At 32.8% G+C, this 14,419-nt stretch overlaps 1 protein-coding gene and 1 long non-coding RNA gene across 2 annotated transcripts; one reads left to right on the top strand and one right to left on the bottom strand.

Moving 5' to 3' along the window:
• Positions 1-49: 49 nt before the first annotated feature.
• LOC146935731 (uncharacterized) lies at positions 50-1,309 on the bottom strand. Its single transcript, XM_085749089.1, has one exon. The coding sequence runs from the start codon at positions 1,295-1,297 to the stop codon at positions 50-52; it is 1,248 nt and encodes a 415-aa protein (XP_085605215.1). The 5' UTR covers positions 1,298-1,309.
• A 2,677-nt stretch (positions 1,310-3,986) lies between these two features.
• LOC146935730 (uncharacterized) lies at positions 3,987-4,446 on the top strand. The gene is made up of 2 exons (XR_015030344.1): positions 3,987-4,069; positions 4,162-4,446. It is a non-coding gene; the product is annotated as an uncharacterized LOC146935730 (long non-coding RNA).
• The last annotated feature ends 9,973 nt before the right edge of the window (positions 4,447-14,419 follow it).

Genomic DNA, 14,419 nt, shown 5'->3' with positions numbered 1-14,419 from the left:
GGAACTGTGCTCGGGCTACCTAAACCCCGACAGTTCCACCAAATAAGACTCATTTACCTAGGCGGGCCTGGTGTCCAGGTCCCGCCTTTACATTATTAATCCCACCTAGTCCCCTATCCCTCATAACAACATCCTTACTAGCCGTATCTTGACCACCCTTTGAAACATTAGAGCCATTCATCTCAACACCTTCTTTAGTCTGCTCAACGGTGTTCTCGAGTTCTTCCATGCGAAGCCTTTTGAGTTGTTTAGGTCCTTCAGAGGCAATCTTAACTGTACCATCAGTACTAACTTTCGGATTAGGCATCCCACTTCGACCAACCTTCAGTATGTGTGCCAAAGACGCCGCTAATTGTGATATTGGAGGCTGGGCAGCGACATTAGAGACAAAACCGGACTGAGCACTTTCAATTGGGAGAGGATTCTTGAGCCTAGCTTCTTGAATCAAACGAGCAATGCGTTCCTCATCACTTTCAGCTATACAAATGCTTTGCGGTTCATAGGAAGTAGCAATCTGCAGAACTGGAGCAATGTCACGCATTGGAGGAGTCTCTTGAGGCACACTTTCTTCAAATAAACACCTTGCTGGATCAAAAGGTACCCAAGTACCATTCACAAGCTTAAAGAACAACAACACTTTCTTAACCAAATCCCTACCAATCTTCACTCGACCAAACTTAGCATGATTGAAAGAATGCGCTACTGGACCCATGCCATCATGCACCACACCGTCACTCATACCACCATTCTTCCTACTATCATGAAGCCATTGATTGTCAACCCCTCCGGTACTGCTGCCCTTGAACTCAGCACGAAGTGTAGGGCCCCAACGCTTGCCTTCATCAACATAACCATCCGCATAAAGATCAGGACAGTAGCTATCATTATGCCCCAATCTTCCGCAAACATAGCAAAAGTGACCGAGCTTTTCATAGTGGAACAACACGATAACAGCATCAGCACCTTCTCTTTCGAATTCCCAACTCGTCACAAACGGTTCACCAACCTTTAGAGCAACACGGAGACGCATGAACCTCCTCCAAGAACCAAAGTTATTCTCCGCATCATACTTGACAAAACCACCAACCTGACTACCGAGAAGAATACCCATTGATTCCGTCATGAAACCAAAGGGGAGGTTATGAGCTTGAACCCACATCTCAATGGTGTCCAGCGGAGTAGTTATTGGGTCATCGCCGAAGGAAACTTTCTGCAACACCAGAGGGAAGTTATCAAAGAGCCAAGGACCAGTACGAATCACACGCTCCATGTCCTTATGATGAAAGAACTGAAACATGAAGCGATTGTTGTCAATTCTTGAGATTTCAACCTTACGTTCAGGTTTCCAAACTTGAGCCATGCGATCACGAAACGAAACAAAGTGAACTGGTTTGGAAATCAACAGCCTACCCACCAAGCAGCAGTCCAGCAAATCAGAGTTGGAATTTGCATGGGCAGACCGATTGGCAGCAGCGGTACCAGCAGAGAAATTGGAAGCCATTGTGAGTAAATTGCGATAGATATGAAGGCAGTAGAAGAAAGAAAGATGATAATCGCAAATTGATTGAGTGTGAGGAACTCCTTTGTACTGACTGATATTTATAAGGTTAGGAAACATAGATACTAGAACCTTCTGCTGAACCAAAAAGCCCAAATCCAGCAATAAAAACCAAACAAATCTTGCTATATGGAACATAATTTGAAGCTGAATATCCAATATATTTTGAGACCAAATAAACATATTTTTGCAATCAATTTCCAAATATAAACCGCCACAAACCACTATAGAAGAAAAATACATAGGCATGCAACCTCCAATCATGAGTTGACAGCAAGGTAATGAGTTTTTGAACCAAATATATCCTTCCAAAAATATGTGCCAAATATAATTGAATCCATGAAATATATTTAGAGAATAGATAAAATTATTATAAAAACGAATAACCTGAAGGTTTCTTCCAGAAACATCTAGAGATATATTTTTGGATTCAATATTCAAAGACTTGCAGTGATCTACCAGAAAATGTCCTATGCAAGGAACTGAAGTGCAACATACCCAAAATACCCTACCATGCAGCATTGTTCCAGAATGAGCCTTCTGAGGAGAAACCATAGCACTTGAAACCGTAAGCAACTGATGGCTAATAGTGTAGAGCAATCTCCTGAACCCTGGATGCGGATTAACCATATCCTTAATTGAAAGAATACTGCAAGGGATCGCGAAAAGCCTTCTTCTCCCCCACACTGCCACCCCTCCATGCTCATCATGTTCCTTTATATTAATTATGCTCCTACATATGGGTACAACATCGCAGAGATGAAAAGAAGGGTAAGCAATAGCCAAAACTGAGAACATAAAACCGCCAATCATTCAAAAAAACACACTAAACAACACACAATAGAGATGAGGTAAAAACAAAGGCATAACAATCAGTTTGATACACAAACGATTGAAAACAAGCTCTCACAAGGGCAGAAGGAGTGGGAAACTGGGAAAATATCAAGTAGGTGGAAACCCTAGGAGAGAAAACTCTAATCTTTATATATATATATATATATATATGTATATATATAGGGATTTGCTAGAACACACCCACTAGTTTTTATGTGGGAGTGTTTTAGCAAGCTACACCTTAAGGTGTATTTAACTACTTTTTAGTTATAACTTGCTAAAACACACCTTCTAAAAAATAAGTGGGTGTATCCTAGCAAATGCCTATAGGAGTTGCTAACATACACCCACTTATTTTTTAGAAGGTGTGTTTTAGCAGCATTCACCTTAAGGTGTATTTAACAACTTTTTAGTTATATCTTTGCTAAAACACACCTTAATAAAAACTAGTGGGTGTATCCTAGCAAACCCCATGTATATATAGGAGGGATCCGTTACTAATGATGTCTACCGTAATATTTTTATACCCGTGCCGTGCAACACTCATGAGAAGCAAATCAATTTTAGCAGAAAAACAACCCATACATGATACCGTCAAGTCAATTTTGGCAAATAAATTATTATCTATGAGTAATTTATAATATCTAAACTTCCATCATCATCTAAAAGTTAAAAATTGATGTCTAATTAGCTATTGAAATCGATACAAAATTCCATCATCTAAAAGTAGTTTATGTCAATTTTAGATGAATCGGTTGCCTAATAGCTTCAAATAATTGGCTAATTCACTGGAAGGTTGAATATTGAATCATATTATTGACATCCACAAGGGATGTCTTCAATTGAAATGGGTTGTTTAACCTAAAAAATTATTACACCCTTAACGTTGATTTTATGAGATTGAAGACATGGATCGATTTGTAGGTGTTGACTGAACTTTTTTTAAAAAAGGTATGGATTGATAATTTGATAATAAGACGTCAATTATTTTGCAGTCTCAAGAGTGCTTGCAGATTGTGAAGGAAGAAGGAGTATACAGATCTTACAATAGGCATCGTTAGTAATTAATCATAGTCATGAATTAATATTAGAATCAATGGTCAAGATTAAGAATAAGTCTAGAGAGTTACTCCAGAAGTCAATAGATCCCTCCTCATATATATATATATATATATATATATATATATATATATATATATATATATATATATATATATATAGGGGTTTGCTAGAACACACCCACTAATTTTTATGTGGGAGTGTTTTAGCAAAGCTACACCTTAGGGTGTAATTAACCACTTTTTAGTTATTTACTTGCTAAAACACTCCCACATAAAAACTAGTGGGTGTGTTCTAGCAAATGCCTATAGGATTTGCTAGAACACACCCACTTGTTATTGTTAGAAGGTGTGTTATAGCAACATACACCTTAGGGTGTATTTAACCACTTTTTAGTTATTTACTTGCTAAAACACTCCCACATAAAAACTAGTGGGTGTGTTCTAGCAAACCCCATATATATATATATATATATATATATATATATATATATATATATATATATATATATATATATAACGTTCCTTAAAAAAAAGTGTCGATCAGTGCATGATTTTGCTGAAAGCAATTATCTACTGGAACTTAAATTTGTATAAACTAATTCAGAAACTCCAGAAGGTTTGTATGTGGTAGCTTTTTCCTATTCTAGTTTTGCTAGGAAACACAAATTCGTATGGAGGATAAATTATTTGCTATTCTATTTTTGCCAGGAACACACAAATTATTTGGGAGGATGAGTTACGTTGCATTTGGGGAATTAGATGCAATGCAAGTAATTTTTATTGACAATTACTTTAGAACTATTTATTTGAATTTTGTCAAAAAACAAAAATTAAAAGGTTATGTTTTTGGAATTGATAAAGATGCTGAAATATTACTGTGATTTCTGTGTTGTAAAACAGGAAATCAGCCTTTCCAATATTTTACATTGATTGGATTTACTCTTCATAAATCGATCGATTATCAAGGGGCCGAGATGACTTTTTTTACCGTTAGTTGAAGTGATACACACCAAATTCATGATGTCAACTTGTTTGCTTGAAGTTTCTTCAATCTAAGTTAAAAATTAGTCGACTTGAAAACAAGTATAGTGTTTTTCTTAATTGATATTAGGTATTTGCCATCACAATCTAATGTTTAGCACTTTACAAGTTACACACAAGGATTTTTTTTTTTTTTTGTTTTTTTTATTTATTTTTTTTATGGAAAACCAGAATATATGGATGTTTGCACACATGAACCCAAATATAATTGGCTAGTAATCAAAAAGTAAATTAAGCTTAAATTCATTTTTGGCTTTGCTATTTTAACTGAAAAATGATAATAGTCCTTTGTTTCGGCTAGTAAATAATCAAAAAGTAATTTTAAGCTTAAATTCATTTTTGGCTTCGCTACTTTAGCTGAAAAATGATAATATATAGTCCTTTGTTTCACAAGTTTAAGGTACTGTTTGACCCGATTTTTTTTTCTTTTCAACTTCTCTACATATTTAAGGAGAAGTTAGGTCAAACACAATATCAATTAAGTATTTACTAAAAAAAAATACTTTTTTTGAATGCATAAAATTGAATGGAATGAGTTTTGGGTAAAAGTTGTTGAATGTTACTTTAAAAAACTACTCGGCAATTTATTTCACAAGCACCTCTACTCATGAATCTTTTCTTTTACTTTTTAATAATTATTTTTCAATTTGTTTTATTTTCTATTTAATTTAATTTAATTTTTTTGAACTGGTCCATTTAATTTTTTTTAAGGAGGTTCCATTTAATTTAATTATCTTTTTTATGAAGGAATTTTATTATTTTTTTATCACTTATATATTTAATTTCAATATTGTTTAATCATCACAACATCACAAATATTTTTATTCACGTTGTCATTTAATGATACCAAACACACACACACACACACACATTATGTCTGTTCAGGTTTTTGTTACGCTAATGTGTATATTTTTTTTTTAGTGTTGCATAATGCGTATAATTATTTTGATAAAATTTGGATTTTAATTAAAAGTAGAAGTATAGATGCCTAAAAAAAATTATAATTATATATATTTTGATAAAATTTGGATTTTAATTAAAAGTAGAAGTATGATGTTTATGAAAAAACCAACTATTTTGATATTATTTATGTTATTATTTGAGTCTCCTTAAATTATTTCTTCTATTCAAATATTTCACAAGTCTTTTATATGATGATGCGAATTTGTATTCATGTCACACAAAATAAACATCATTGAGTAAATACAGTATTTGTAAAAAAATATCTTTTATATTTTAAACATATTTTCCCTTCAAAAAAATATTTGAACATTTATTTATTTATTATGTTAACTCATAATAAATTCAAAGTTTTTGTCACACCTTCCTTTATAGTCACACCTTCAACAACGTTCCAATCCATCTCCAATAAGTGACGAATTTTTTTAACCAACGCTCTACCCAAGTGACTATCTGTCATACTTTCCTTTATAGTCTTCTCCACACTAACACAATCTACATTCAATTCAACTGCTGTATATCCCATCCTTCTCACATATCTCAAACCCTCCAACACTCCCCAAAGCTCCGCCACAAACGCACTGCACTCGCCAATGAATTTAGCAAAACCACCAATCCATTCTCCATCACTCCCTCTAATAATACCCCCACAACCAGCTATATTTCCACCCTTGCACGCTCCATTTGTATTTAACTTCACCCAATTAACTTGTGGAGGCCTCCACCTAATGAAATCTATCACACGTTGTCTATTGGAAGCAATTTGGTTAGCCATTCTTGCTTGATAATAATCTTCTGATAGCTTCAAAATATGATTCACATGATTAATTGGTCTAACAAAATCATTTTCATGCAACTCTTATTCCTCCATGTCCACAAACAATGGCATGTTATCGCCCAAATATCTTTCCAATCTCTATCCCCCCCTCCAACCGGCATCATGACTTAAATTGAAATTAATCCAATTATCCAAGTTACTCATAAAGAATTGATTATTGGCTTCATTTGGGATAAGACCTTTCCACAATGGCAGCACCAAAGGACAATCCCTTAAAGCATGTAAACTTGTTTCCTCCACGTCACCACAATAAGCACACATAGAATGGCCAAGACCCATCCTACTTTTCTTGCAATTTGTTAGCAACTTATAATGCTTTAGCATCCACATAAAATGCCTAACTCTCTCACTAACATTTAACTTCCATTTTTTTTGCCAATTCACATCAATATCATCATAAGGAAAATCACACAATGTGCTATACATTTCAGCTATTGAATATCCTTTCTTAATACTTCCTATACCCACTTGCTCACCACTACCATTTGCTTCATTTGGAGGAAGAATGGCAGCTATCTTCCTTTTGATATCATTTGGTAACCAATCACCTAAAATTTGCCAATTCCACCCACCATTTGAATCAACAAGATCACATACTTTGGCTTCCCGTAATTCATGCGGTACTGCTATATTGTTATCTGCTATACAATACCCTTCCTTGATCCAAGCATGTCTCCAAGCCTTATCACAACCATCCCCAACTGCCCTGAAGCTAGTTTCAGTCATATGACTACTCAAACCTTCTAATCACTTTCCAAAAGCTAGAGTCGGATGACCTAATCTCAGCACCATTACTCAAATTATTACACTCATATTTACCACGAATCACATCACACCAAAACTCCTTTGCTCCTGTATGGATTTTCCAACTAAACTTAAGTAGACACGCTTGATTCATGACATCTAACCTTCTCAATCCAAGACTCCCCATCCTTTTTGGTGTAGTTACCACATCCCAACCAACAACATGGTACTTTCGCGCATTATCAATCTTACCCCAAATGAAATTCCGCTGCAATCTGTGGATATCATCTAAACATGCCTTTGGAATTTTGTTTGTCATGATAGGATAAATCGGTACTGCCTCCATTACACTTTTAGCCAAGGTTTCTCTCCCTGCTGAGGAAAGTTGTTTAGCTTTCCAGGCCATAAGCTTATTGCTGACTTGATCAACAATATACTGAAAGTCTCCACGTTTAGGTGCTATGCCATTCAACGGAACTCCAAGATACTTCTCAAGATCATTTGTTTCTCTAAAACCAGAAATTTGAGTCAACCTTTCCCGAGTATTTCTTCCCACATTTTTTGAGAACAAAATACTAGTTTTCTCCTAGCCCACCTCCTGCCCTGACATTCTGCAGAAAGAATTCAGAATACTCATGAAAGAATTCATCTGTAATTCACTTGCTTCACCAAATAGCAACAATAAGTCTTCTGCAAACATAAGATGAGAAACCATTGGACCGTTCCTTCCGGCTCTTAGAGTATGCCATTCTCCGTTATTCACTGCATTCAAAATAAGATGAGATAATTTGTCCATACATAGCACAAACAGATACGGAGAAATTGGGCCTCCTTGACGGATTCGCCGTTGTGGGCAAAAATAATCCGTTCTAGCACCATTCCATTTAACATTAGTTTCAACACTAGTAACAACATGCATAATAATGTTTACCAACCTCTCAGGGAGTTTAATATCTGACAGAAATTGTTGTCAAAATCCCGACTTAAATCCTAAAATCAAGGATTTTGCGACTTTGTTTACCGTCAACGACTTAAATCCATAGTAGAATCCTAAACTAGGCAAAATCCTACGATTTTGATTGCGATTTTACGATTTCTTATAAACTAGGTCATTTATGACTATATACCATTTATAACATATATTTAGTATTATTATTTTTTGGTAAAATCCAACGATTTTGATTGCGATTTTACAATTTCCTATATCGATTCTACAAAAGTCCTCAAGTAAAATCCTTCGATTTTGATTGCGATTTTACGAGTCCCGATTTTGCTATTCCCTTTCGACCTAAAGTAAAGTCCCGATTTTGACAACCTTACAGAACCTTCCAAATAAATTTCCAACTAAGTTTATCATAAGCCTTGGACAAATCAACTTTGATAGCAAAGTAACCCCTCTTACCTTTCATCTTGTGCATAGTGTGACCATTTCCTTCGCCACAATAATATTCTCATGAATACTTCTCCCCGGAACAAAACCAGTTTGATAAGGAGACACCAACATTGGAATACAACTTTTTAATCTTTCTACAATCACTTTACTGACAACCTTGTAAATTGTATTACACAAGGAAATAGGCCGAAGCTGATTAACAAATTCAGGTTGACGCACTTTTGGGATGAGACAAATATCTGTTTGGTTTACCATTGCAAGACCACTCGGATCATCCCAAACCCTACGAACAAAATCACAAACCGAGCTTCCCACAATCTCCCACGACTTTTGATAGAAGCCAGCAGGAAAACCATCCGGTCCAGGTGCTTTTCACGGATTCATATTAAACAAAGCACTTCTGACTTCGTTATCTTCTATTGGCGCACTCAAAGACACTAACACATCCTCTTCCAACGTAGGATAAGTGACATTTGTTTGAAGCCACTCCATTCTACAATGATTAATGGAAAATAACTTCTTATAAAACTCATTAACCATGTCATTAAGTTGCTCAACATCTTCTATCCACTGCGCCTGATCATCTCTTAGCATGAGAATATTATTGTTTCTCCTTCTAGTAACAGTTTTCAAATGGTAATATCGCGTATTACGATCACCATCAGCTAACCGTTTAGCACGCGAACGTTGAAACCACATTAGCTCTTCCGTCTTCAAAATAACACTTAATTCAGTCTGTAACTTCTTTTCTAGACGACATATGCCCCCATTTCGATTATCATTTTGCATACATCTTTGAATACCATCTAATCTAGCCATGAACTCCTTCTTTTTCATAACAACTTGATCAATTGTTTGCAAACTCCATCCTTTTAAATCCCGTTCCAAATTATTCAAGTTGTTGATAATATTCACCTCTCTATTCCAACTATCTTTCAACATATCATTATAAGAAGATTCCATTAACCAAGCACTCTCAAATCTAAACTGGCAAGGAGCTATAGGATGCGGGGCATCCACTGGTGATATTAGAATGGGATGATGATCAGAAAAGTCTAATCTTGCAAGGACTTTTACATACCCATCAGGAAACTCTAACCTCCACTATCTATGCCACAACATCAAATTTAATTTCACACCATTAATAAAATTAACATTTCATAACAACAAACCTCATATTCAGTTGTGTAAAAAAATCTTAAAAAATCTTTCAATATAAGGACTTTTTTTGTGAGTTCCGAATGCATAGTTGAGTTATTTTGATTGTTGTAATTTCATGTTGTTTTTCTATTTTGATTTCTTATCAGATTCTGGTGGGTACTTCCAGTGCTCATAACATTTTTGTAGCTGTACTTTTTTTCTAATATATTTTTCATTGGCCATTCAAACAAATAGAATAAGGATATTGTATTATCCACTATCCAGATCGTTGATTTTCCTTTAGGAAAAGTCTTCGTATGTGGTTATCATTGTTATAGATCAATAATTATGATAAATGACAACAATAATGTATATAGAGATAAAACAATACGGGCTAATATCTTGTATATAATTTTAAAACATATTAATTACGTGGGCTTTGGTCTATTGTACGAAAAATAAATAAATTAATATCAATTTTTTTTTCACTTTTTTTCACATATTAATTTTTTTAATTTATGAGAACCTCAAGTATTAATTTCATCACTTGACAGTACTGCTAAAGTTTATCCACTTATTTTCTTACTAAAATACTAGATTTAAGTATGGAGTTTGATATCCAACTAATTAAAAGAAAGACAAACATGTGGGGAGATAGAGCCAATAATACTAAATAGTCTTGTTGTGTGGAAAATTAAAGGATTGGTAATTATCATCATCAAATACATGGGACCTAGGAGTGTAACATTGTTGAATAATTTACACCAAATTATGACATTTAGTGAATGACTTTGATTGACCTTAAAATCCCATTGAGCCTCTAACTAGTATAAAACCAGATAACTCCCTATGTCTTATGCACCAACACTAATAATAATATCACTTCTTAAAATGGCTAATTCCTTTTTCTTATCCTTACTAATGTTGTTCCTTGCTGCTCTTATGCTTGTTCCTCAAGGATTTGCTAATACTGTTTATTTCACGCCAGGCCCCCAATTTAGAAGCCCCCAATATCCATCAAATAAACCAGGCCACACATTTAGAACTCCTCCTTGCTCGCCAGAGAACCGGAGCCGGGCATATCCATATTGTCGACGTGGTCCACCCACACATTAGTAAAACATGAATGCGAGACAAGGCATATCAATATCTACTAAATAAGTGGTCCTAGTTACCATGTGTAATAATTTGTATATCTTTTGTATAATTTGGCTTGGAGGTTTTCCATCTTATTCTACCTCCGAAAACATGTTTTACATTATCGATTAAATCCCGAATGTTTGGCCAAGTTAAGAACATAATATGTGTGTTATATCAATGTAAATCATGAGAGAAAATCATGATATATATGTGCTCCAGATTTGCAAATAAATAAAGTTTATGATTTTGAGATTGTGATGGTATTGAATCATTGATCGATCATTTAGAAATACATTCTAAAAAACTGAAATTTGAAATTTTTGTTAACCTGTAGAAAACTCAAAATATGTTTTTCTAGTTCTAGAAAAAGAAATTGTAAGTTTTGCATCGCTCTCATATCATTGTCTTTTTTTTTCTTTCTCGAAGATGTATGTTCCAGAAAACTCAATTTAAGTATTTAAAAAGTTTAAAAAAAAATAATCTGATTTTAATAGAAGTTCTTAAAAAACTCAAAATTTGAACAAATTGTGAGTATTAGAATAATTATCATTAAGAAATTTAGACCTAAAAGAACTTGCATCTCATGAAACTTGGACCTCAATAATCTTGCACCTCACAAAACAATTAATCTCAACAATATGCAATTATATGTATATTTTCTTATTTAGCATTAATTTTTGACCGCGTCTTGATGCTGTCGTATTACAATGGATATATGGGACATTCTTAAATGATATTCTCAACACCATCATAAGGCGCGATTCAACAGCCAAAACTTCCATGGAAAAGGTTGTTTAACATTTTCTATGACAACAAAAACTATAGAGCTCTCTACCTAGAACAAGAGTTCTCGCGAGTCAACATGGATAGGTTCCTATGCAATGCAAAGTGATTTTTATTTGGTATTTTTGTCAAAAACAAAGAGTAAAAAGGTTATTTTTTGGAAGTGATAAGGATGGTGAAATATTAATGTGATTCCTGTCTAGTAAAACCAAAATCAGCATCTAAGAACTTTATATTGATTGGTTTTACTTTTTATAAATCGATCTAATATCAATGGGCACATATTGCATTATTTTTTCAAAAGGCCATTAGTTGAAGTGATTTAATGTTTTCATCAGTGACAGTGACTTATCGGCCTAGGGCTTGATTGGATCCATGCTCGATCTAAGTTTTTTAGCATTGATAGGTAACTACCATATACATCAATATCAATGATATCAACTAGTTTTTTACCGTTCAACCTTGGAGCTTCTTCATTGTAGCTAAGTTAAAAATTATAGTCGACTTGAATTCAAATATGATTATTTCTTTCTCGATATTAGGTATTTGCCACCACGATCTATTGTTTAACACTTTACATGTCGTCACACATATAAGGAATTCTTTTATGGAAAACCAAAGGGCATACTAAATCATCTAATTCCTTAACTTAATTCTTTGTTTTAAATTGGTTCTATAACTATTGGTTCCTTATCTTAGTTGTTGTGAATCATATTGGTCATATCCTTCAATTTTTTAATGTCTAATATTTCTGATATGATTTAATCATATTGGTCATCTCCGTTGCTTCACTGTTACAAAAAATGGGTCTGCAATCAAACGACTGAAATAATCGTATAAAAAATATTACATTAAAAAAATTAGCGGAGATGACCAATATGATTAACTAAAACTTAGATAAGGAACTAATTTACAAAGTTTTACAGTTAGAGGAATATTTTAAATCAAAGAATTAAATTAAGAGACGAACTGATTAATTAAGCAAAAGCCAAAATACATGGTTGTTTGCACACATGTATACACAAATATAATTGGTTAGTAAACAAACTAAAAGTGAATTTAATCTTAATTCATTTTTGACTTCATTATTTTAACTGAAAAATGATAATAGTCCCTTTATTTCAAAAGTTTAAATATTTTTCCCCACAACTCAATTTGTGGTTTTTTTAGGAACTCAATTTTGTGGCTTATTTGTTATGACATGTCAGATTTATTAATCATGCGAAATTACATTTAATGATGTAAAATATCTCAGTTGTACTGGGACTATAAAAATGATTTTACATTTGATAATGAAACTAATAAAAATGAGTTTACATTTGATAATCAAACTAATAAAAATTAGTCCTAATTATCGTTAAAAGAAAGTTTTGGTCCTAATTAGCAATGCCACAACATCAAATTTAATTTTACACCATTAATGAAAATAAAATTTCATAAAAACAAACCCCATACTCAGTTGTAGAAAAAAGTTATCATGATAAAGATCCATAGGGCACATGTAGAAAAAAAATGTAAGGGCACATATTAAAGATCCATAAATCAAAATTATATATTGGAAATTATGCTGATTTAATTCTCAAAAAGTTGAATTTTGTTTTTAATAAATTCTTGCTATCTATAGAATCTTTAACATAACCCAAATAGGAAAATGCAAACATCCTAAAACTTAAAAAAAAATAATCCTACAACTTAAAGGACATTTATGAGAATAAGGATATTATAGAACTTATCATTTGTTGTGCGGTACGTGTGATTGGTCGGAACATATTCCTTCTATATGTGGCCTTGGTGGTTGCCATTCAAATAAATAAACTAAGGATATTGTATTATCCATATGGTTGATTCTCCTTTGAAAAAAAGTCTTTGTACGTGGTTATTTTTTTCTTGAGGGAGTCTTTGTACGTGGTTTTTTTATTGAAGGAACGTGGTTATTGTTATAGATCAATAATTGTGGTAAATGACAACAATAATGTATATAAACTATAGATATAAAACTATACTGGCTAATTTTGTCAAAAAAAAAATATACTACACTGGCTAATTAAAAGTTTTTTGTTTTTTTTGTTCCTAGGGGTGGCTAACTAAAAGTAATTATCACATATATATTATGTCTATAAAATTTATTATTAATCTAAAATAATTTGATAATTTACTAACATGAAAATAATTAATATCTTGTATATAATTTTAAAATATATTGATTACGTATTTAATAACTTTAAATCATGGCCCGGGCTTTGGTCTATTGTACCAAAAATCTATATCTATATCTATACCTATATACAATCTATATAATATAAATTTATCACCTATTCCAAGCCTCTTCTCTCCTTTTCTTGACAAGTGTCACTATTTTTAAAGGTTTTAAGGTTTCATTCAAAGAGCGACATGTGGCGCTCTAATCTTCTTCTATTCTAATATTTTATTTATGGAAATGTTATAATTCAATGTTTTTTTTTTGGAAGACCAATTAAGTTGTGTTATTATATGTTTTTTTTTATGGAAATGTTACAATTCAATGTTTTTTTTTGGAAGACCAATGATATTGTATTATTATATTATTTGTATAATCGTGTAATGTAGTGTTTAGTTATCATATATTTTATAGTTGGTATTAAGGAATGAAATTTTAACGAGATTGTTTTATATAATATGATATTTCAATTATAACATGAAAATACGTGCAGAATAAATAAAAAATATCGTTGAAAATAAAAGGTTAACCCATGCTGATATTTATCCCTGTGCTAAAATAAACGTTAAACCTTCTCTAAAAAAAATTAGCCTTAAACCAAAAAAAATACAAATTTGAGATTAAATTTTAGAAATCAATCATTTCGAATTCAAAAAATACAAATTTTAATCAAATAATTTAATTTTTTTAATAAACAAATAATTTAAATTAAAATATTTGAATGCAGAGA

Source organism: Medicago sativa, chromosome 3, assembly GCF_051527215.1.
Source record: "Medicago sativa cultivar Bolivia chromosome 3, Bolivia_mono, whole genome shotgun sequence".
Classification (NCBI taxonomy): domain Eukaryota; kingdom Viridiplantae; phylum Streptophyta; class Magnoliopsida; order Fabales; family Fabaceae; genus Medicago; species Medicago sativa.
Note: the sequence above shows the minus strand (reverse complement) of the source record. Positions and strands in the feature narration are given on the sequence as shown.

Coding starts and splice junctions, on each gene's coding strand:
- LOC146935731 (XM_085749089.1), bottom strand. CDS start 1,297: ATGTTTCAGTTCTTTCATCATAAGGACATGGAGCGTGTGATTCGTACT.